This window comes from Mus caroli, chromosome 1 (assembly GCF_900094665.2).
Source record: "Mus caroli chromosome 1, CAROLI_EIJ_v1.1, whole genome shotgun sequence".
NCBI lineage: Eukaryota > Metazoa > Chordata > Mammalia > Rodentia > Muridae > Mus > Mus caroli.
The window spans coordinates 134,950,291-134,972,320 of NC_034570.1; the positions used below are offsets into that span (position 1 = coordinate 134,950,291).

At 38.8% G+C, this 22,030-nt stretch overlaps 1 protein-coding gene across 1 annotated transcript in view; it reads right to left on the bottom strand.

Annotated features, from left to right (window-relative positions):
• Window positions 1-18,157, bottom strand: part of Cdc73 (cell division cycle 73) — a 102,047-nt gene extending 83,890 nt beyond the window's left edge. Inside the window, exons 1-5 of the mRNA XM_021165244.2 lie at window positions 17,752-18,157; window positions 14,501-14,606; window positions 10,372-10,441; window positions 4,035-4,097; window positions 3,896-3,948 (exon numbers count right to left, since the gene is read on the bottom strand). Of these exons, the coding sequence (XP_021020903.1) occupies window positions 3,896-3,948; window positions 4,035-4,097; window positions 10,372-10,441; window positions 14,501-14,606; window positions 17,752-17,882 (423 nt within the window). The 5' untranslated portion in view covers window positions 17,883-18,157. The remainder of the gene's footprint in view (window positions 1-3,895; window positions 3,949-4,034; window positions 4,098-10,371; window positions 10,442-14,500; window positions 14,607-17,751) is intronic.
• Window positions 18,158-22,030: the final 3,873 nt, after the last annotated feature.

Consider the following 22,030-nt stretch of genomic DNA (forward strand, 5'->3'; position numbering starts at 1 on the left):
ATGTGCTTCTGTATATGTATATGTGTGTATATGTATATAATTCATACTTCTAAAAAATGTTTTTAGTTTTATTTATGTGTACTGAGAATGTTACCTACAGTATGTAAGCGCGCCACATGCATACCTGGTGCTTACATAGGAGCTAGAGTCATGGGTAGTTGTAAGCTACTACTGAGAATGAACCTAAGTTTTCTGCTAGAACAAATATTAACAGCTGAGCCATCTTGCCAGCCCCTTTAGATCCATTCCTGATGAAAAAATATCTAACTTTTAAAGGAAGTCTTCAAAGTTAATTTTTTTTCATTTTGGATATCGATTTTCTTTTTCAATCTGATGCCACATGTCCTCAAATCTGCCAAATAAGAAGTCAAAACACTAGAAACAAAAAGTTAATAGCTGTTGAAGTTCCTTGGAACACAAAAATCTTCCTACAAAATTCCCAATAGTCTATTTCAAAATCTTATCTGACAAGGATGTGTGGCTCATGCCTATAATCCCAGCAGACAAGCATCAAGAGTTTAAAAACAATTTGCAGCTTGAGGTCAACCTGAGAAATATTATTTATAACTTAGAAAGCCATGTGAAATTTAGTTTGAATAGCATACGGCTAATTAAGAAAAAATCCAATTCAGTGGCACCTATTGAGGTCAATGTCTATATTCAACAAATAAATAAGGAGTAAAGTCAGGGTTAATGAATAATAGTATATGAAACTAAATACTTAAGACTTCAAAAGAGAAAAAATACTATTGCCCTATTAGTTTTCTACTATATAAAAATGTTAAAACAAACAAATTAGCTGAAATAAATGCAAAGATATTTTAGCAAACACATTTTCATTTTTACCATTTGGAAGGAAGTTATAATCCTCAATGGTCAAGGTCCTCAAGAAACTAGTAATTTTAAAAATACAACCTAGTCATAAATACTGACCTCATGTTTCCTTTTTCCTTCTTCCTGCAGTTCAAGTTACTGGTAGCTTTGGTATTTAACTTTTCTTGGGTGCTGAATTTTTTTAAATGATCACATTGTGATATTTTCATATTTCCAAGTAAATTATGTTTTAACCGTGGCCAGAGTCTTCTTTCATATGAGGAAATGGGGAAACTTTGTTTTGCTGCCACAAAATTCATACTCAGTAGGGCAGAATGGCTCAGCAGCCGAAGTGTCTTGGTTCTAATTCTGGCTGTCACTTCATTCTCAGCAAGTCACTTTTCTGTGGCGTCTACTTACTCACTATAGAGAAATCTTAATTCAGAACATGGCTGCTCTGGTGAAAGATCACATCCAAAGACCTTCTAGGTCTGTGTGAACGGGCTGGAATACAGACACAACTTTAATCCCAGGAGACAGAGGCAAGTGGATCTCTAAATTCAAGGATAGCCTGGTATAAAGCAAGTTTCAGGTAAAGAAACGCTTAGGTCTAGGCGTGATGGTACACACCTTTAATTCCAGCACTCAGGAGACAGAGGCATGCAGATATCTGTCTGAGTTCTAGTCAGTTCGGTTCAGTCAGTTCATGGAATTCAGAGGCAGTTTTACCAGGAGAGTTTTACAGAGACAGGTTGAAGAGAGAACAAGCTAGACACAAGTAAAGACAGAATGAGCCAGAGAATGAGGAGACAGAAATTTAGAACATACTGCCAAAGTTAGTATGAAGCCAGGCAGAGCAATTCAGTCAGAAACTTAAGAGAAGCCAGACTGAATCAGTCAGTCAGCTTGGAGAGGAGTTTGCACCAGAACAGCTGAGGTAAACCAGCCAGCAGACTTCAGAAAGAAGTAGAAATGGTGATCTTACTCAGCAGTATGTCTTAGAGGCAGAAAAGGCTCTAGGCCTAGACTAGATTGTATGGCATCTAGAAGCTTCCAGGACTAGGCCTAGGTTAGCAGTAAGCCTCCGAGATGACAATTACTACAGGAGAATAAATTACATCTTATTTAAAATCTCACAAAGTCAAAGGGTGGTAGTAAAGAGTACACTACTTAATACACGTAATTCATTTAAAATAGTATTTTCTATAGACCTAAAACAATGAGTTAGCTATCATGACTTAAAAAATTAACTAAAATTACATTGTTTTACGATCACGTTATTACTAACTCCACTGCATATACCTGCCAACCAACATTACCCCTAGTTACCTCCCCATCCTTACTTGTAGAAGCTTTGTTGCTTACATGGCAAAAAAAGACGTAGTTACATTAGTCTAACCTTCAAAGTAGATATGTATATTCTAAAATAATATATATGGCTTCTAGTATTGTTAATACTTGATATTTCTTACTATAAACTGATGCAGATTCATAAAACTGCAAGATTTTAAATTCCTAGCAAATTATTCTCTACACCTAGAAGTTTCCTTTGCATATAAATAATATGGAGCTTTTTAATATGTTATTTATATGTATTTCTATATGTAACTAAAACTCCAAAGGATATCTTACTCATAATAATAACTAGTCAGTTAATGGTAACAATTTTTTAATTGTTCAAAAGTACACATTATGAATAATACTATCTTCTAATACACATAGTATATGTTATAGCTCAATCTAGTTAATTAACATTGTTATTACTTTACATATTGCTACTTTTTTGTGCTGAAAACACTTCTTCCTTAATGTTCTTCAAAATACAATATATTACTTATTAGTTACCACCACTATACAACAGCTACTCTAAAGGTAATTACATTTCTTACCTGTTCTGTATTTCAAGTAAATGTTTTAGTTAGAACCTAAAAATAACTTCAAAATGCTCAGATATTAAAAAGATGGTTGCTATCTAGTGGGCTTTTGGGAGGCAGTTGGATGCTAAGGGTTCCTCTACCTTACAGCTCTAATGGGCTGATGAACTCCACAGACCGTTAGGAATGGAGCCCGTCTGAAAGGAGTTCAGGCTATGCTCTGAAATGGTTATCTTGTTCCAAATATTCCTTCTGTTTCTCTCCGCAGTAAGGTGGGCAATTTCCATCCACTATACCTTTATGCCATATTCTTTCTTGCACAGGCCCGAAAACAGTGTGGCCAGGCAACTGCGGGCTAAAACCATGAGCCACAGCAGGCCTTTCTTTACGCTGTCCTCCTCGGGTATTTTATCACAGTGACAAGGAGTTCCCAGCACACTATCCTCCCCAGCTGTGCTCACTAAAGCACGAGCCTGTGTCAGCAACACTTTTAATCAGATTCACAGGCTGGAAAGGCAAAGCACGGATTCACACTACCTTATTCTCCAAGTCATCAAAACAGAGCCCGAGACCAGTCCTGGCCTTCAGCATCAGGTACTTCTGTCAGAGTATCTAACCTTTGATGTGTGATTTATGAAGGTTTCCCCATAACAGTAATACAATAACAAGATGGGAGTGAAGCAATCAAGACTACAGGACCCTAAAAAACTAGAAAACTTAGCACATGACCTTTAACATGATCAGGTAATAGTTTCTCACCCTGGATGTAAGGCACGGTATTCATCAACAAGGCAAAGAATAGCAAAGCAAATGAAATGGCATACTCATCACAGAGCTTAGATCTGAGAACTAACACAGGAACACAAGCAAGCTACCTATTAATCTATACTTCTTTTCAGAAAAAGTAAAGCTGTTAGAATTACGATAAAGCTTTTTTGTTTGTATGTTTTTGTCTTTTGGGTTTTGGGGGTTTTTGTTTGTTTGTTTGTTTTTCAACTTTTACTTTTCTGTGTGTAGTCCTGGTTTTCCTGGAACTCGCTCTGTAGACCAGGCTGGCCCTGAACTCAAAACATCTACCTGCCTCTGCCTACCCCAGTGCTGGGATTAAAGGCATGTGCCACCACTGCCCAGCCATAAAGAATTCTTATTTCTACACAATTCTACTTTTAATAACAAAATAAATTATTTTAAAAATAGAGTTCTATTACCTCAATTCGTGGTTTCTTTGCTTCTGCTAAAACTTCATCTGCAGCTCTTTTGACTACAACAAAAATAAATATAAGTAAGTGTGTACTTTATAAAAGGGGTTTTTATTTAGTGTTCAAGATAACGATGTATCAGGTGTACCTTGAGTAGACCGCTGAAGACCTATTTCCAAGGGGGCACTCCTGTCTATGCTTGCTGATGTTGCTGAAAATGGAAAAGAAAAATCATAAGCAAACCAGTATTTGAAAATATATATATGGTATTATTCTAAGGGAAACACTCAAGCTTTGTTTTATTTCTTATATCCATAGGATTTCCCCAGGTAAAATGGTTTCAAAAGCAGCTCTATAACAGTACTTTATTAACAAGATGACTCAATTAGAATTAGAAAGTCTGTGAAAGAACAACTATTTTTAAAAATTTAGCTTACAAACTACTGAGATGCTAATTACTGAAGTTAACTGGTCACTTCAGATTATACTCTGGTATAGCAAACACATTTAAAAAGAATGCTTCCCCCAAATACTTAAATACGCACACACTGTAGAACATACAAACTGTACTTATTCACAATTGGTAGGAACTTCCAACTAACCTTCAAATTATTTTATTTTTGAATGCCTCAAAATAAAACTATTAAAAACAGAGAGAGAGAGAGAGAGAGAGAGAGAAAGTAAATACCTGGTCCCTTCCACCAAGTTAAATACTCCCCTATATAAATACCTATTGTCTTGTATATCCTTCTACAGCTATGAGAAATACAGTTATACTTTATTTGTACTATTTCCACCAAAGCAGCATAATATGCAGAATATTCTGAAACTTGTTTCCCATTACAAAAGAGTATTAGCTCAGACAACCCTTTCACTCTAGTAGCTATTCCTACTGTATGGAATAACTATAATTCATTTGACTGCTTGCCTATGAGTAGGCAGTTCTAAGTCTTTTGTCACTTTTTATATTTTCAAGGATAGCTCTAGGCCACTTCCAAATGTAGGGTGTCTTGTTTGTAATGCGCTGTCCACATGCTCAGGAAGGGTAAAGTGACACAGCCAACAATGCCGAATGCTTCCTAACAGCCTCACCAGAGCTCAATGACAAACAGCAACACAGAAGACCTGATTTTTGTATCCTTTAAATTTGTAATTTTATACAATATTATGCATACAAGTGATTTATTACCTTTTCTGTTAATTCTATAACTATTCAAGTTGTTGGTCTTTTGTTCATCTATCTATATCCAAGGTCCCACTTCATATATTAACTAGTACTATTGACCCTTTTTCTCTAACACAGGAGTTAAAACATTTTCCACTTTATCAGGACTTTTTGTTATGATACAGAACTTGCTTTATTTTTATCAAAACATAACTGAAAAAAAAATCACACCTTTTCCCATTGATAAGACATATGTCTTCATTTCAATATTAAATTGGTATGTGTATTTCTAGTCATATACACTGCCATCATACGATAAGGCTAGCCACCCTCACATCTGTATTTCTCATCCAACACATGGAAGTTGTTTTATTAACATATCTACTGACTCACTTCCTCAGTTATAAGTCTTTAAGTTCTCCACTCCACAATGATAATAGTCTTTGCTCATTATTTTCCTCACATTGGTACAAGACTAAATTTCACCAAATAAAATTTAAAATTATTCTGTAGTTCTACTGTTTGGGGGGGGGGGCTTTTTTCGAGACAGGGTTTCTCTGTGTAGCCCTGGCTGTCCTGGAACTCACTCTGTAGACCACGCTAGCCTCGGACTGAGAAATCCACCTGCCTCTGCCTCCCAAGTGCTGGGATTAAAGGCGAGCGCCACCACCGCCCGGCTTATCTAGACTTTTTGAGATCACACTTTTAACTCATATTAACAGTTACTAACTTTGTGTTAGTAACTATAACATGCCTACATGATATTAACAGCTGTTCAACTTTTTCACTGACCGAGTAACATGTTTTACAAATTAACAAAACAATACATCTGAGAACTAAGTTTGTCCTAGGGAAAACATAAGGAATGATGTGGATAAATAACTCCCTGAGTCGTTTCCAAAGTGAGCCTAAAAAAAAAAAAAACAAAAAAAAAAAACAAAAAAAAAAGCCGGGCGTGGTAGCACACGCCTTTAATCCCAGCACTTGGGAGGCAGAGGCAGGCGAATTTCTGAGTTCGAGGCCAGCCTGGTCTACAGAGTGAGCTCCAGGTATTTACCAGATGCATCTGAGACACTCAGTAAAACTGAAGAATCCCAGGCTCCCTTCAACACACTTTTTAATGAAAAGAAAATTAAGAGTGAGCCTAAAAAGGGAAAAAAAAAAAAAAAAATATATATATATACACATATATGTGTGTATGTGTGTATGCACACACACACACTTTTTTTTACACAGATATACTATAAATCTCATGTTCCAAATAATTAAATTTCCCTTGAATCAAAACAGACAAAAATAAATTAGAAGCCTTTTTTCAATCTTTCCATCACAATTGCATTTGTTTACCTCCCATAAAAGTAACAAGATTTTGCATTCTGTACAGTGTCCAAATGTAATTTTAGGAATACGCATGGAAGGCCAGTAGTAAAGCACCTGCCACTCGAACGTAGCAATCTGAGCTTGATTCCTGGAAGCTACATAAAGGTAGACAAGAACTGACTCCACCAAGTTCTTCTCTGACCTCAACATTCAAGCTGTGGTACATGCAACCACATACACAGAGACATACAATTTGGGGGTGGGGAGTGTAAAGAGTTAGGCATTTGCTAAACGAAAATAGCAAAAGCAAACAGTCTTGGAGGTCTTCCTATTATCCACAAGATTCTCTGCACACCAACATTATAGCTTAAAAACAAGGAGCAGAGCTGGGCGTGGTGGCGCACGCCTTTAATCCCAGCACTCGGGAGGCAGAGGCAGGCGGATTTCTGAGTTCGAGGCCAGCCTGGTCTACAAAGTGAGTGCCAGGACAGCCAGGGCTACACAGAGAAACCTTGTCTCGAAAAAAAAAAACCAAAAAAAAAAAAAAAAAAAACAAGGAGCAGAAGTGTAACATGACTGCTATCACTGGCTTACTGGTAATAAATTCCACCCAAGGGAAGATGAGCTTTATTTCTGTAATATCAACTTATGTATATTTATAAGAAAATAATCATTCATTCCGTTAAGTATCTACTACACACTACTGTTCTAAACGTCACTGAGTAGTAATAAGTAAGACAACTGAAACAACTGTTTCTATAATGTTCGTTGCCAAAAAGACACTACAGACATATCCAAGTAAGCAATAAATGTAATTTCAGGTAAAAATATGATTTTTTTAAATAAACAGGATTTTATTACATAAAGAAAGGTATGAGGTTGGATGTCATTTTGTATTTTATAATGGTCAGGGACAGAAGAATATTTGAGCACTGATGGAAGATGAGAGCCTAATAACAATACAGACAATTGAAGACAGAATTGCAAAGGCAGAACCTCTGAGATTCAGTAGACCAACGCAAGATCAATAACCAGCTGCCGGGATAAAAGAAGACTGATGGAAGATAAAGTCATAGAGATTTAGGCAGATACAAAATCATGGAGTCCACACGGCAAGACATATAAGCTTTATCCTCACAAAAAGTGTGATTGAAACCACAAAGGGCCTTGAATAGGTAAATGGCAAAATTAAATTTAAATACTTTTCAAAAATAAATCTTGTTAGATACAGAATACGCTACAGCAAATAGAAAGTAGGGACCTGTGAGAAGGTTTCAGAGCAAAGGAAGAAAGACATGGGTTGCAGTAGAGCAAACACTGTTGTGGTTTTCAAGGCAGAGAAAGAACTTACAAATGTTACAGATAGGTCAGAAATGATTTCCCACCAGAGTTTAAGGTCTAAATCACTGCACAGTTATGTAAGGTACCACCACTCCTAAGATGAGAACAGGCTCAGTTTTGTTTATGTGGGTGGAGATGGAAAGAAGTAAATTAGGCTCTCTATTTTAGACATGTTAAATTTCAGATGCCTGTACAACAGTTAAAGGAAGATGACAAGAGTAAATTTATAAATATGAAGAAAAGTCAGTAGGAGAAAAAAATGCAGCTAACACTTGAATATGAGGGTTGGGGCACTGATGTTCTCATTACATTGAAAACTCATGCATAAATTTGACTTCTCAAAAAAACTGTTCAAGAAAAAAATACACTGCTGTTTACCAGAATGTACTTAACAATAACATAGTCAATAACCCATATTTTAGAATATTTTACACATGATATACAGTGAAAAAGTATCTAAGGACTGCCAGAAATCACTTCGTTCAATACTATGTAATAGCCTAAAAAGGTAATGGCGTTACAAGATTACATCACATGACAGAGAGCTATGCTGACTCAGCTTACAACTGTAATAAATGACTAGAAAACTAACAACTACCCTTGATTTTATAGTTATGACTTAATACTACATCTTATGCTTTTTTATACTTCTCACAACAGTGAATGGTATCATATAGTAGAAATATATCTCTGTGCCTAAGTTCTAATAAGTTTTAACTGTGTCTAATAAACTTCTGTATTATAAATGAATAAAAATCAGGGCTGGAGAGATGGCTCAGAAGTTAAGAGCACTGACTGCTCTTCCAGTAGTCCTGAATTCAATTTCTACCAACCATCTATAATAGGATCCAACAGCCCCTTTTGGTGTGTCAGACACACCTGCATCAGTGTACTCATATAAATAAAATAAATCTTAAAAAATAAATAAATAAGCTGGGGCGTGGTGGCACACGCCTTTAATCCCAGCACTTGGGAGGCAGAGACAGGTGAACTTCTGGGTTCAAAGCCAGCCTGGTCTACAGAGTGAGTTCCAGGACAGCTACACAGAGAAACCCTGTCTCAAAAAAAAACCAAAATAAATAAATAAATAAATAAAATCATGTACACATTTATGAAAAACCTTTTTGTCCTTGTTCTTCTGTTTAAACTATTATACAACATAACACACCTTTTTTCATAATTTCTTTGTGATGGCTAATTTTTTCAAGACTGGCACAAATCTAAAAACCAAAACCAAAATCCTCATCACATTCAATCCTTATTAAATCCAAACTGTTCAGAGGCCTTCAGCAATATGAATAGAGCAGGATATTTACACCGTAAAACTTGGAAGATGTCACCTAGAGATTTTAGAGTTTCAAGAGAAAAAGAAAACTCAAGCCATAAGAAATGTCCTGGCTAATTTTATGTCAACTTGGCACAAGTTATTAGGGAAGAGAAAGCCTCAGTTGAGAAAAGTTTCAATATAATTATCTGTAGGCAAAGTGTATAGTGCATTTTCTATACTGGTGACTGATGTGGGAGGGCCCAGGTCACTGTAGGTGGTAACAACCCTGGGCACCACGGTGGTCCAGGAGGCCATAAGAAAGAAGGCCAAAGCCAGGCGCGCACGCCTTTAACCCAAGCACTCGGGAGGCAGAGGCAGGTGGATTTCGGAGTTCGAAGCCAGCCTGGTCTATAAAGTGAGTTCCAGGGCAGCCAGGGCTACACAGAGAAACCCTGTCTCGAAAAACGAAAGAAAGAAAGAAAGAAAGAAAGAAAGAAAGAAAGAAAGAAAGAAAGAAAGAAAGAAAGAAAGAAAGAAAGAAAGAAAAGCAAGTAGTGAGGAACAAGCCAATAAGCAGCACTCCTCCAAAGCCTCTGCATCAATTCCCGCCTCAAGTTCCAGCTCTGACTTCCTTAGATGATGGACTATGAGCTGTAGGGTGAAATTCATTCCCAGATTGATTTTGGTCATGGTTGGTGTCTCATCACAGCAATAGAAACCCTAAGGTAACAAGGCATAGACATGTCAAAAAATATATTGAAAGATGAACGAATGGAAAGAAAACCCAAGGTCTAGTGTCCCAAATGTCAAGTGAAAGACTTCAAAGAAGCGAGTGTCCAACACTATCAAATGTTCATAGGTAAAGGGGGTAAAAAGAAACACACAAACAAACATAAAAGTGGCAATCCTAAAGTCTGTCTGGCTTCAGTGAGACAGGGAGGGTGAGAGCTAGGCAGAAGGCACTTCAAGAAAGGTAACAAAGGAGCAGAGTCAGTCTGTCAACCTCTTCCTTTTCAACAGTGTACTCATATAAATGAGTAATAATTTATAGTAATAAAGAGTGTGGAATCAACAGTCTATAAAGCATAGATCTCTTCTACATCTCTTCTGAAAAGTAATGATTGAGAAGGAGAAAACAGTAAAGCAAGACGGGAATAATAATGTACAGAGGGAAGGTCTCTGACAGTATAAAAAGAACACTCACACCACGGGGGAGTGACAACCTAAAAAGATACAGTTTGTGCAACTTCAGGGAGAAGCACACAGACACAGCTTCTGGTAGGGTATTGAGTGGAATACAAAATTCCCCACTACATCTACTTTGATAGGAAATAATAATAATAATAATAATAATAATAATATTTCAAGCGTGAGAGCAAATTTAGTACTCACATGCTTCCCCATTGAGATATCCAAGTAGATCTTTTCGGTCAGGTCTTCTAACCACAGGAATATTTTCAGTCTGAAGCCAAAATTTTAAATTAGATATTGAATAGAAGCAACTATGAAACTTGATAAATACCATGTAATCTCTGAATTTATAATCTAACATACCTTGGTAACATGTAAAGTCACATTTATTTTTAAAAGTGCTAAAAAGCTAGAAATTTTGAAGATTTCTCAAATGTTATTTTCAGTAATTTACTTTTGAAATTTCATAAAGGTATATTCAAGATAGTTATTTGAAAGTAAGTAATAACTTTATCTTTTTGCAAAGTACAAATCCCAGGCTCTCAGCCCTTGGCTTTACTGTTCTTTTTTAATTGCACTATAGGATGTTATAAGGCCACACTTATAAGGCTTAGCATTTATAAGGCCATACCTTTTCAGTCCCAATATTGTCTCACTTTATACAGTATGTGTAGTGCTTTTCCCCACACACAGACCAAACCTCTTCATTAACTATTCAACTGAAATTCTTCCCAATGAGCTATATAAACACTAAATATTTATTTTGATAAGAATAAGAAAAGCCAGGTGTGGTGGCACACGCCTTTAATCCCAGCACCCAGGAGGCAGAGGCAGGCAGATTTCTGAGTTTGAGGTCAGCCTGGTCTACAAAGTGAGTTCCAGGACAGCCAGGGCTACAGAGAAACCCTGTCTCGAAAAAAAATAAATAAATAAGAATGAGAAAAATAAGCTATTAAAAATATTAACTATAGTATTTAACCTTCTACATCTCTTTTTCCCTTGAGTATATATAAATTCAAATAACAGAGAGGGAAAAAAGATTTGAAAAAATCTTGTGTGAGAACATGAATTTAGAAAAATGAGTAGTTTTTCTTTAATACACCTACAATCATCACTTATAAAAATATGATTATAATTGGGGCTGTGGAGATGGCTCATCAATTAGAGCACTTGCTGCTCTTACAGAAGATCAAAGTTTGATTTCCAGCATTCCCAGTTACAGGTGGCTCACAACCACCTATAACTCTAGTTCATGGAACGGGTTAAACGCCTCTGGCCTTCTCTGGTACCTGCAGTCAGTCATATGTACTTAGAGACACACAAAGACATCTAAGTAAAAAAAATAGCAAATCGTTTTAAAGATGATTAAAATAAACAAAATGTATACTGCAGGCATCGAGTCATCTTTGGGCCAATGATTTTTGCCATTACCACAATTTTCCTTATCACTTTTCTTATGTAAAAACAACGCAGTGCAAGAAAAACTGGTTGCCAAGAGATTACATAGATAAAAACCTTTGTCTACTATTATAAACAACAATGACGTGATGAGAACCCTTAGTATCACTAGCCAATTACATCACAATGACCACCGAGTCACTACAGCCATTATTTGCACATACTTCTTTCTGACTTAGCTGAACAAATAAATCACTTATTTTTTCTTCAGTTTATATATATATATATCATATATACATGTAACATATATATTCCTTATATAAATTTGCATATGTGTATATAAGTTGAAAATCTACAAGTATTTCTTTCCCTGTTATTTTTTAACCAGCATACCTGGAATAGTACACATACCTGAATTAATATTCTTTTTGGTTTTGTTTTGTTGTTTTTCAAGACAAGGTTTCTCTATGTAGACCTAGGTATCCTGAAACTCATTCTGGAGACAGGACAGGCTTTGATCTCGCAGAGATCCACCCGCATCTGCCTCCCAAGTACTGAGATTAAAGGTAAGCACTACCAGCACCCCAGCTCAAATTGATGCTCTTTCAATTACTGTCTGAAAGCCTGATTGTGTATTTCAGACCCATCTGAAGTATGGTTTATGCCCACAGCACGAGCCACCTGAGAAGCAGCAGGTCTACTGATACTAAAAGGCCCCAGGGATCACAGCACATCTCCAGGAAGTCACCACACAACACAGAGCAAGGAACGTGGCAACTTAAAAGGCAACCTCTAATCTGTAAAGCTACACAATTTTAGATCTCTGCCTCAGATCATTTAAAATGTTTTTAAGTAAAACAAGGGTTATATCTTACATGACTATAAGTCCTAGAGTCCACAATAACAATGGTAACTACTAGTTATGAAGTATAACCACTCATAAGAATAGTCTTGCTGGGTGGTGGTGGCACGAATCTTTAATCCCAGCACTCAGGAGGAGGCAGAGGTAGATGGATCTGAGTTCGAGGCAGCTTGGTCTACAGATTGAATTCCAGGACAGCCGAGGTTTCACAGAGAAACTATGTCTCGAAAAACAAAATTATATATGAATGTGTGTGTGTGTGTGTGTGTGTGTCTGTGTAAAATATTTAAATCTCTAAGTACTTAAATTATTTAATAAACAGTTCTAGTTATTGCTTAATTAGGCTTTTAAATATCTAATAAATAATATAATGATCAATTATTAATTTTCCTTACTACTTACCAACTTTCAGATTTTTAAAAGTGCATTTAACACTGAACATATATGTTTGATATTCAGAAAAAGAGTCCTACTGAAGCAAAATAAGTGATGAGTTACTCTCTCAACTGGTCCAAATAACAAGTTATTATTCAAAAGCATCAACTATCTCTACTTTGAAGGGAAGGTTGTAAGAGTAAATTTCACACAGTATAATGCAGTCCACAGTGTTAGGCAGCCATAAAGTAGCTCTAGTGATGGAAGCCACAATGATGATTTTATGAGGAGTTTAAGAATATTCAGACATGAAAGTCCTACATTCCTTTTCTTTTTTTTTTTTAAGATTTATTTCTTTATTATATGTAAGTACACTGTAGCTGTCTCCAGAAGAGGGCATCAGATCTCGTTATGGATGGTTGTGAGCCACCATATGGTTGCTGGGATTTGAACTCAGGACCTTTGGAAGAACAGTCTGTGCTCTTACCTGCTGAGCCATCTCTCCAGCCCCAAAGTCCTACTTTCAAATTAATACAATGCAGTAAAGTTAAAACAACTTTTAGAGTAGGTATCTGATTCCATCAATTATCTCCAAAATAATTCTATATCTGATCCTATCAAGGAATTTGATAAGAACCACTTTTAATAAAAGCTAAAGGGCTGCAGTAAGAGTACTTCCTGCCTAGCAAGCAGGAAGCCCTGGGTTCAGAGCCCAAAACCTTATTAACAGGACAGGACTGCAGACACATCTGATCCCAGCACTTGAGGGTAGACAAGAGAACCACAAGTTCAAGGCCAGCCTCAACTACACAGGTGTTAGAGGCCAGCCTAGGCTACAAGAGACCTGTGCCCTCCCAACACCCAAAGAAAGTATCTGGGGAACCATCTTATTTGCACATCTATGGCAATTTGCAGTATCAAGCTCAAATAACTCAAAATCCTACTTATCAGTTTTTAAAGTCCCTTGCCAGTGCAAGAACCTCATCCTAGCAATCTCTGTGAAATGAGATATTTTTTTTTTTTTTTTTTTTTTTTTGTTTTTCAAGACGGGGTTTCTTTGTATAGCTCTGGCTGTCCTGGAACTCACTTTGTAGACCAGGCTGGCCTCGAACTCAGAAATNTTTTTTTTTTGGTTTTTCAAGACAGGGTTTCTCTGTATAGCTCTGGCTGTCCTGGAACTCACTTTGTAGACCAGGCTGGCCTCGAACTCAGAAATGTTCCTAATAACTTCTTCTCAACAATGAATTTTCAAACACTGAGAAAGCAGATAAAACTGAAAAGCAATACATTTGTCAATAAAGTAAAAAAAGAACTGTTTTGTTTAAAATTCTAAAGAAGTTATTTGTCTACATTGGGTTTATTTATTGAGATTTTCATACTTTAGTACTAAATTTATATCATTTTTATGCCTTCTTCCCCTGTAATATGTTTATACTAATGTGTTAAACTATAGTTCTGAATTATCAGAGTTCTTCCACTTATATATTTTGAAATATCTATATAAATGCTTTTAAAAGTTGTTATAAACATTACCTATAATTTTACATGAATAATGAATTGCCGACTAAAAGATCAGAATAAATCACATAACAGCTTAATTTTCACTCTCCATGACAACTTCAGACATCTGAAACCCATGGGTGAAGTTATCTATAACTGTTTGATCAATGGAGTTTTAAAATGATTTCTACTTACAGCTGCACGCCGGACATAAACAGGATGCGAAAGGTGCACATTATTAAGGAGAAATAAAATAGAATCCAATGTGTAGTACTCTCTGGGTTGGCCTTCCTTTCCGGTCCTAAAATGATTAAGGCATGACTTTTATTAAGATTCTTAAGTTAAATATTCGGCCTTAGTTACATGCATTCATTTATCTATATCTAGTTGATTATCTGACATAGTTATTACTTAACATAGCAAAAATATACATGCAATATAAACTTTCATAGTAAGTGAGTTGCCATTGGAGAAGACAAATAAAAAATGTAAAAAACAAAACAGGGAGAGTGCATAAATTCATACATTTAAAATTATATATATATATATATATATGTGCATATATATGTGCATATATATATATATAATTTTTCTTTTCTTTTCTTTTTTTTTTTAAGACAGGCATGGTCTCATGTATTCCAACTGACTTCCAAGCAGCTACCCAGCAGAGGGCAACATGTACTCTCCACCATATCTCACTGTATGTGGTGCTGGAGATCAACTGCAGAGACTCAGATATACTAGGCAAGCACTCTACCAACTGAGCTATATCCTCAACCCCCACTATATACATATTTTAAAATGAGTTCTGAACTCTGTCAACAGAGAAAAAAAATGAAATCCAACCAGCTGCACAATGGAAAGGATTATCCATAGAAGACAAACTACTCCGATGAAGGTTTTACTAGGGATGCACTTACAAGATGCACATTGTATAACTCTTTCTAAACAAGACACTGCTGTACAACATCCTCAACAACAGTCTGTAAGTTAAAAGGATGTACTTCAAAGAGATGATCCTTATAACATCTCTCAAACTAGGCCACTAAGACAAAACCAAGCTGTAACTCTGTGATCAAGCAATGGAGTCTTGAGGATACAAGCTCTCTATGATAACACACATGCTGCTCTGCAAGCCGTTCCTTTCTCCTCCCACTTCTCATGACGGTTCAACTGTATGAATCCATTTAAATACAGCGCACGGAAATTTGTCCTACATCTCCTTTACTAGCCTCCATTATCACTTTTCCTCTAAACAAGTGGTCCTCAGCCCTCCCGATGCTACAAACCTTTAATACAATTCCTCCTGTTGTGACCTCCAACTAAAAAATAATTTTCATTGCTACTTTATAACTGTAACTTTGCTGCTGTTATAAAAGTAACTATGGGCATGGTGGCGCACGCCTTTAAGCCCAGCACTCGGGATGCGGGCAGGCAGATTTCTGAGTTCGAGGCCAGCCTGGTCTGCAGAGTGAGTTCCAGGACAGCCAGGGCTACACAGAGAAACCCTGTCTCAAAAACTAAAAAAAAAAAAAGTAACTATGTTTTCTGATGGTCTCAGGTGATCAATCCCTGGAAAGGGTCTTTCCACGCCCTCCAGAAGGGTCTCAACTCACAGGTTAAGAACCACTGCTCAAAACTGATATTAGTCCAATCACTCAGTAGTAGTTACTATACAAATTATCATAAAAATAGAAAGCACTAAATACATTAAGGGTACAGACCAATCTTTTATCGATCGATATACATTTAGACGTGCATACATGTAGAGTTAATAACTTCTGCTGAAAATTTAATGTTGAAAGTTTTAAATTTCTTCTAAGTTTTACTTTTTCACTCCTTTGTACACGCTTGTCAAGCCATGTCCTTTCCAGGCCTCAAGTATTAAGTCTAGTCTGTCCCGTCCCCCGCCCCCCCCTCCCCCCAAGGCTATCCCACTACTTCACTCAACTTCTTGGCTGTTCTTTCAACTTTACTCATCTGTTCATTCATTCATTTCCAGGCTTTGGAGAATACACCTCACCTTCAAGGAAACAACTGTTCTCTTCCTATCAGCTACAAAACAGTTCAGATCAACTTAATCTGTTTCACCTTTTCTAGCCAAAATAGTTTAAGGAAGGAACCAGAGTTTTAGCCTTTTTTTTTCCAAGTTAAATTTCCTTTATCCCTTAGGTTTGTTAAAGAAAAAATATTCATTAAAACCCAATAAAATAAGCCGGGCGTGGTGCTTTTAATCCCAGCACTTGGGAGGTAGAGGCAGGTGAATTTCTGAGTTTGAGGCCAGCCTGGTCTACAGAGTGAGTTCCAGGACAGCCAGGGCTACACAGAGAAACCCTGTCTCGGAAAAACAAAAAAACAAAAAAACAAAACCCAATAAAATAATTCTGTGTTATTTATTTGAAAGAGTAAAACATGGGAAACTCAAAATATCACTTAATCAACATTTCAAAAAGGAAATCAGTAAGTCCAAAGAAATCTTAACATTTTCTCGTGTTAAATTGATCGTTCAAAGTTATTCAAACAAAATGGGTACCAAAATTCTGACTCATTCTAATAATCAAAGAGAAGCATCAATAGTAGTAACATCATTACAGAGGGCCCAAAGGATTCTTCAACTTGACCCTCTGTGATTTCCTGAACGACTTAAATCCACGGCATCCATGGAACAATAATCACAAATGGGTTTTTTTTTTTTCCTGTGAAGGCTCTTCGTGAAGAGCACTCAGGATCAATTTCTCAGACCCGTATGTAAAGCTCACTGCATTTCCCCGGTAACTTTCTCCCCAACAAAGTCCTGCTTTCAGCTCCAATACTCGTTTCTGCAGACTTCCAAACTCTCCCAATCTTCCCTTAACTATAAGTGATAGTTGTCTATTCCTTTTTTTTTCTCCCCCAACCCCTCTTGAAGAATAATAACATCAACCTACCCCTATTATAAAAAAAAGAAAAAAAGAAAACTACCGAGGCGCTCGAGGAGCCAAAGGAGACAGTTGCAACACATGGCAGCCTCTGGGAGATTACAAAAAAAAAAAAAAAGAAAACCTAAGAACAAAAAGCGACTGGGTGGCCGGCAGATGCTGCGATCGATCGCTGTCCTTCTACACCTCCGTCCAGGTAGCCGTGCACCAGCCCCACACGGCGCGGACAACCTGTACACACTCCACGCCAACTGGCAAGTCGGAAACTCCCATGGTACCTTTCCCTTCGGCTTCTCCAACACAGAGAAGACTTGACCGCGCTAGAATCCGCTCCACTTCTTCCCTCCTCGCCCTAAAAGTACAACTTCTTCTCCAGAGAATAACTTTTTCCCCAGAGCACCCATTTTCCCCCCTCTCATCCCTGAGGCACTCCGAGGAGGACAGGGAGGAGGGCTTTAGGGAAAGAGGTCGCCCGGGGGCGCCCGATGCTGCCCCGCCACCACTAGGCCACAGCCACGCCGCACTCACCCCCAAACTACATAGTTGGTCTTCACATTCTTGGGCCAGGAGAACTCCCCGAAGATCACTTCATCCCCCTTGACCACGATCTCCTTCTTCTGGATGTTGTACTGTCGCAGGACGCTGAGCACGTCCGCCATCTTCGCCCCCCTCGCTGCTGCTGCCGCCGCCGCCGCGGGCCCCGGGCCCCGCCGTCGCCGCCGCGCCTGCCGCCTCCTTCCCCCGTCGCCTCGCCCTCTTCCCCCCGCCGCCGACGCCGCCGCCGCTGCCGCGAACCAACAGCCGCCACACTCAACAGCCGGCCGCGTCTACGACAGCAGCACGGGCAGAAGCCACCCAGGCCGCCGAGGACCCCGCGCTATATAAGGCAAGGCCCCGCCGCGGGCTGCCCGCGGAGAACGCCTGACTGACCCACGCTCCGCCGGGGCCGCGGGCCGCCGCCAGGGGGCGCCGTGGCCGCCCGAGCACACGCGCCACCCAGACGCCCGCGGGGCGCGCCGCCGACTTCGGGAAACCGGGAGCTGGCCCCGGCGCTCCGCGTGTGCGGCGCCCTAGCGGAACCGGGCCCCGGTGCGGTCTCCAAGGCTCGTACGGGGCGAGCGACAGGTGCGCGCGCACCTGCTGGGCGCTTCCGCACTTTTCAATCCCAGAGCGCGCGCCGCCGCGGGGTGATTTAAACTTTCCCTGCGCCAGGCTCCGCTTCCCTCCCTTGAACCCCAGGACTACCTTTCTGTCTGCCTCGGAGCCCCACCGCACTCTGCGACATAGGTCCCCGTGGTCAGGAACAGCTCCTAGGGAAAGCTGGAGCTTTGAAATGTGGACGTTTTCAAGTTTAGGCTGGGTTTTAATTAGGGATGGGTTTGCAAAGAGGAAAAGAAGAGTTAGCTGGAGGACAATTCTTGCCCCGTTTGTTAGTCTCTGGTCTCCTAACATCGTTTGATTGGTAGACAAAATAAAATTAATCCGAGAAGAAGCTGAAAGCATCCCAACGCGTCGACTAAGGACCATTCATTGTTGACTCGTCCCCCTCCTTTCCTTGGAAACAACTTTTTCCATCCCCGCAGCTTCTCCCGGGCAATCACAAAAAAGCCTCAAGTGATTTCAGGATATGATTGGAAGAAATACTCCTTCAGAAACCTCAAGCTGTGAATTAGAACACTTTTTCAGACGACCAGACTTTTAAGTGGTACTCCAAAGGCTTACCGATGCCTTTATGATTATGGGAACCTAGAAATCAATTCTACATACTATGCATGGCCTGTGTACTTTAAACATATACTTCAAGTCTAATATTTCTTTTTCACTCTTTGTGAGAAGGAGGCACACTTTGTTACTTATAAAAACAAATACTTTGACCTGTTTTTTTTGGGGGGGGGACTTTTGTTATGTGTGACAAAGTGTAATTTGGGTATAGAAAGAAGTATGAGGTTTAAAAATGTCTGCTCCACAAATGTCTTTCTCCCTTCAATGTGTCTCAGAACCTCACTGCAAATGCAGGTTATAAAGAACTGACTGTGCTTGTCTGTCCCTTTCACATCTCTGAATTTATGCCTATATCACAGCATCCAGTATTTCCTTGTCCCCTTTGTTTGCTTCTCTACCTCCTAGGAGATGAACTGACTGTATGACATGTGGTATATATTGGTCATATGTATTATACTTGGTACAGTAACAGCTCCTAGAACAATGTTGTAGTAAGTGGAAAGATAAAGGCTCCGAGTAAAGTCTGAGGTAATAAATGCATAGGTAGGTTTCATGGAGTTAAGAGGGTCAACAATAGTTTTATGAATTTTATTTCATATACAAATCATTTCCAAACAATTTCTCTTTTTTGATTAATTTATGTTTTTAAGGTTAATGATCCTTAAACTCAACGTTGTAAGATACGTGGTTAGTAATTTATAGTTTATAGCAGTTAAAGCACGGAAGTTCTTTCTTTGTTTTTGTTATATAAATTCCCTTAAATTGTCCCTCTCATGTTAAGTCAAGAAGGTCAAAATCTAATAAAAGATAATAGTAGTTATAGAACTAAAAATTTGGGAAATAACTAAAAATTATATTCAAAATAGTTTTATTGCTGGGTGGCACACGCCTTTAATCCCAGCACTTGGGAGGAAGAGGCAGGCAGATTTCTGAGTTCGAGACCAGCCTGGTCTACAAAGTGAGTTCCAGGAGAGCCAGGGCTACACAGAGAAACCCTGTCTTGAAAAACAAAAACAAACAAAAAAAATTGTTTTATCGTGGGCAAAGCTGTGTACTTAATAGGGACACATGAACATTGGTAGGAACCAAGAGCTCTCCAATTGGACTTAAGACCTACTCAACAAGAGGGACACCATGCCTGGTCCAGAAGACCTAGCTAACTTTCCGGAAGTGCTAGGAAAGTAATGGATCTTGAAGGAGAACCTACAACCTCCATTTTACTAAATCAGCATACTCCCTGACTACATTCTAAATATTTATCCTTTGACCACAAAAGTTCTTCAGAAGTTTTTCTCTTTGCAACAACTGATCAAATGCAGAGTTGTGGAGCTGAGCCCTAACAGACACATCTACAACACAACCCCTGCACATAAGGCTCAGGGATCATTTCCAAAGAGGGGGGTGGAAAGATTGAAGGAGTCAAAAGAACAGGAACATTGCTAGGAGACCATGTCTCCTAGAAACATCAGAGAAGCTACACCCATGAAGTCTCACTAACATGGCTGCCTAAATATGACCTGAACAAGAAAAGAGATCAGTGCACATCCTAAAGTGAGAGGGAGAATGCTCATGGGACCTCAACCCTAGACAAAGAACTCAGGCAGCAAGGAATGCTGGAAGAGGGTGATATAGTCTTCCCCATGGAGAAGAACAACTGGTTATCCAAGGCAAATGGTCAGTCCTGAAAGCATACAGATACATATATGTGTGTGTGTGTGTGTGTGTGTGTGTGTGTGTGTGCCTGAGCAGATTGCGTGTATATATTTAGAATTGTGCATATGTAACAACAATTGGAGAAAAAGAGATCATGAATTTGGAAGAGCAGAGGAGGGGTTCTTGGAAGCATCTAGGAAAGGGAAGGGGAAATCATATATACTTACATTATAATCTCAAAAAATTAAAAAATAACCTGTGCATATCTGTAATCATGAACACCAGAATTCCCAACAATTCTTAGTTTAAGATTTATTGAGGGGGCTGGTGAGATGGCTCAGTGGGTAAGAGCACCCGACTGCTCTTCCGAAGGTCCAGAGTTCAAATCCCAGCAACCACATGGTGGCTCACAACCATCCGCAACGAGATCTGGCGCCCTCTTCTGGAGTGTCTGAAGACAGCTACAGTGTACTTACATATAATAAATAAATAAATCTTTAAAAAAAAAAAAAAAGATTTATTGATAGAATAGCTAACCAGCCACCAGAAAGTATCCCATTTTCTTCTTAACCTGGAAATTATGGATATACTAAATATAGATAGATAGATTGATTGATTGATTGATTGATAGATCTTTGTATAGTCATTGAATCCTGGTAAATCTTTTTGCTTGCTGTATCCCTATTGTCTCTCTTTCCAAATGCTGTGGAGCTTGGACCTCACAATGTCTCACACTTTACCTCTTTTGCTTGTTAGTAACCACAGAAACATCTTCTGTGTTTCTCATGGCTAACAGCTCACTTATTTTTAACACAAAAGAATATTCCATTCTCTAGATGTGCTATGAGTCAATCATTACAAACCAGAGGATGTCTTGGTGTCTTCCAAGCTTTGTCAACTTTGAGGCTGAGTCAAAGTCATATCGTTATCTTGGTTCAGGTTTTAGTTCGGGTTCAAGTTTTAAACTCCTTATGTAAATACCAAGATGTCAGATTGCAAGGTAAAACGATAAAAGAATGCTTAATTTTCTAAAAATTGTCAAATTATTTCCCAATGTGAGAGTATCGTTATTTTTATTGATATCAACAGTGGGTGAAAGTTCCTGTTGAGCATATCTATACCAGTGCTGAATAGCGTCAACAACTATGGTCAGTCTAGTAGGTATGTATTTCTCTCTCTCTCTCTCTCTCTCTCTCTCTCTCTCTTTCCCTTGCCATCCCCCACCCCCCACCTGGGTATCCTGGAACTCACCCTGAAGACCAGACTGGCCTCAAACTCAGAAAGATCTGATAGGCTTTGCCTGTGTCTCTGCCTCCACCTGAGTACTAGGATTAAAGGTGTGCAGCCCAGCCATCCCCGAAGCCGCCACCACCAGCAGTACCACCACCAGCATCACCAGCAGCAGCAGCACCACCACCACCACCTCAGCAAG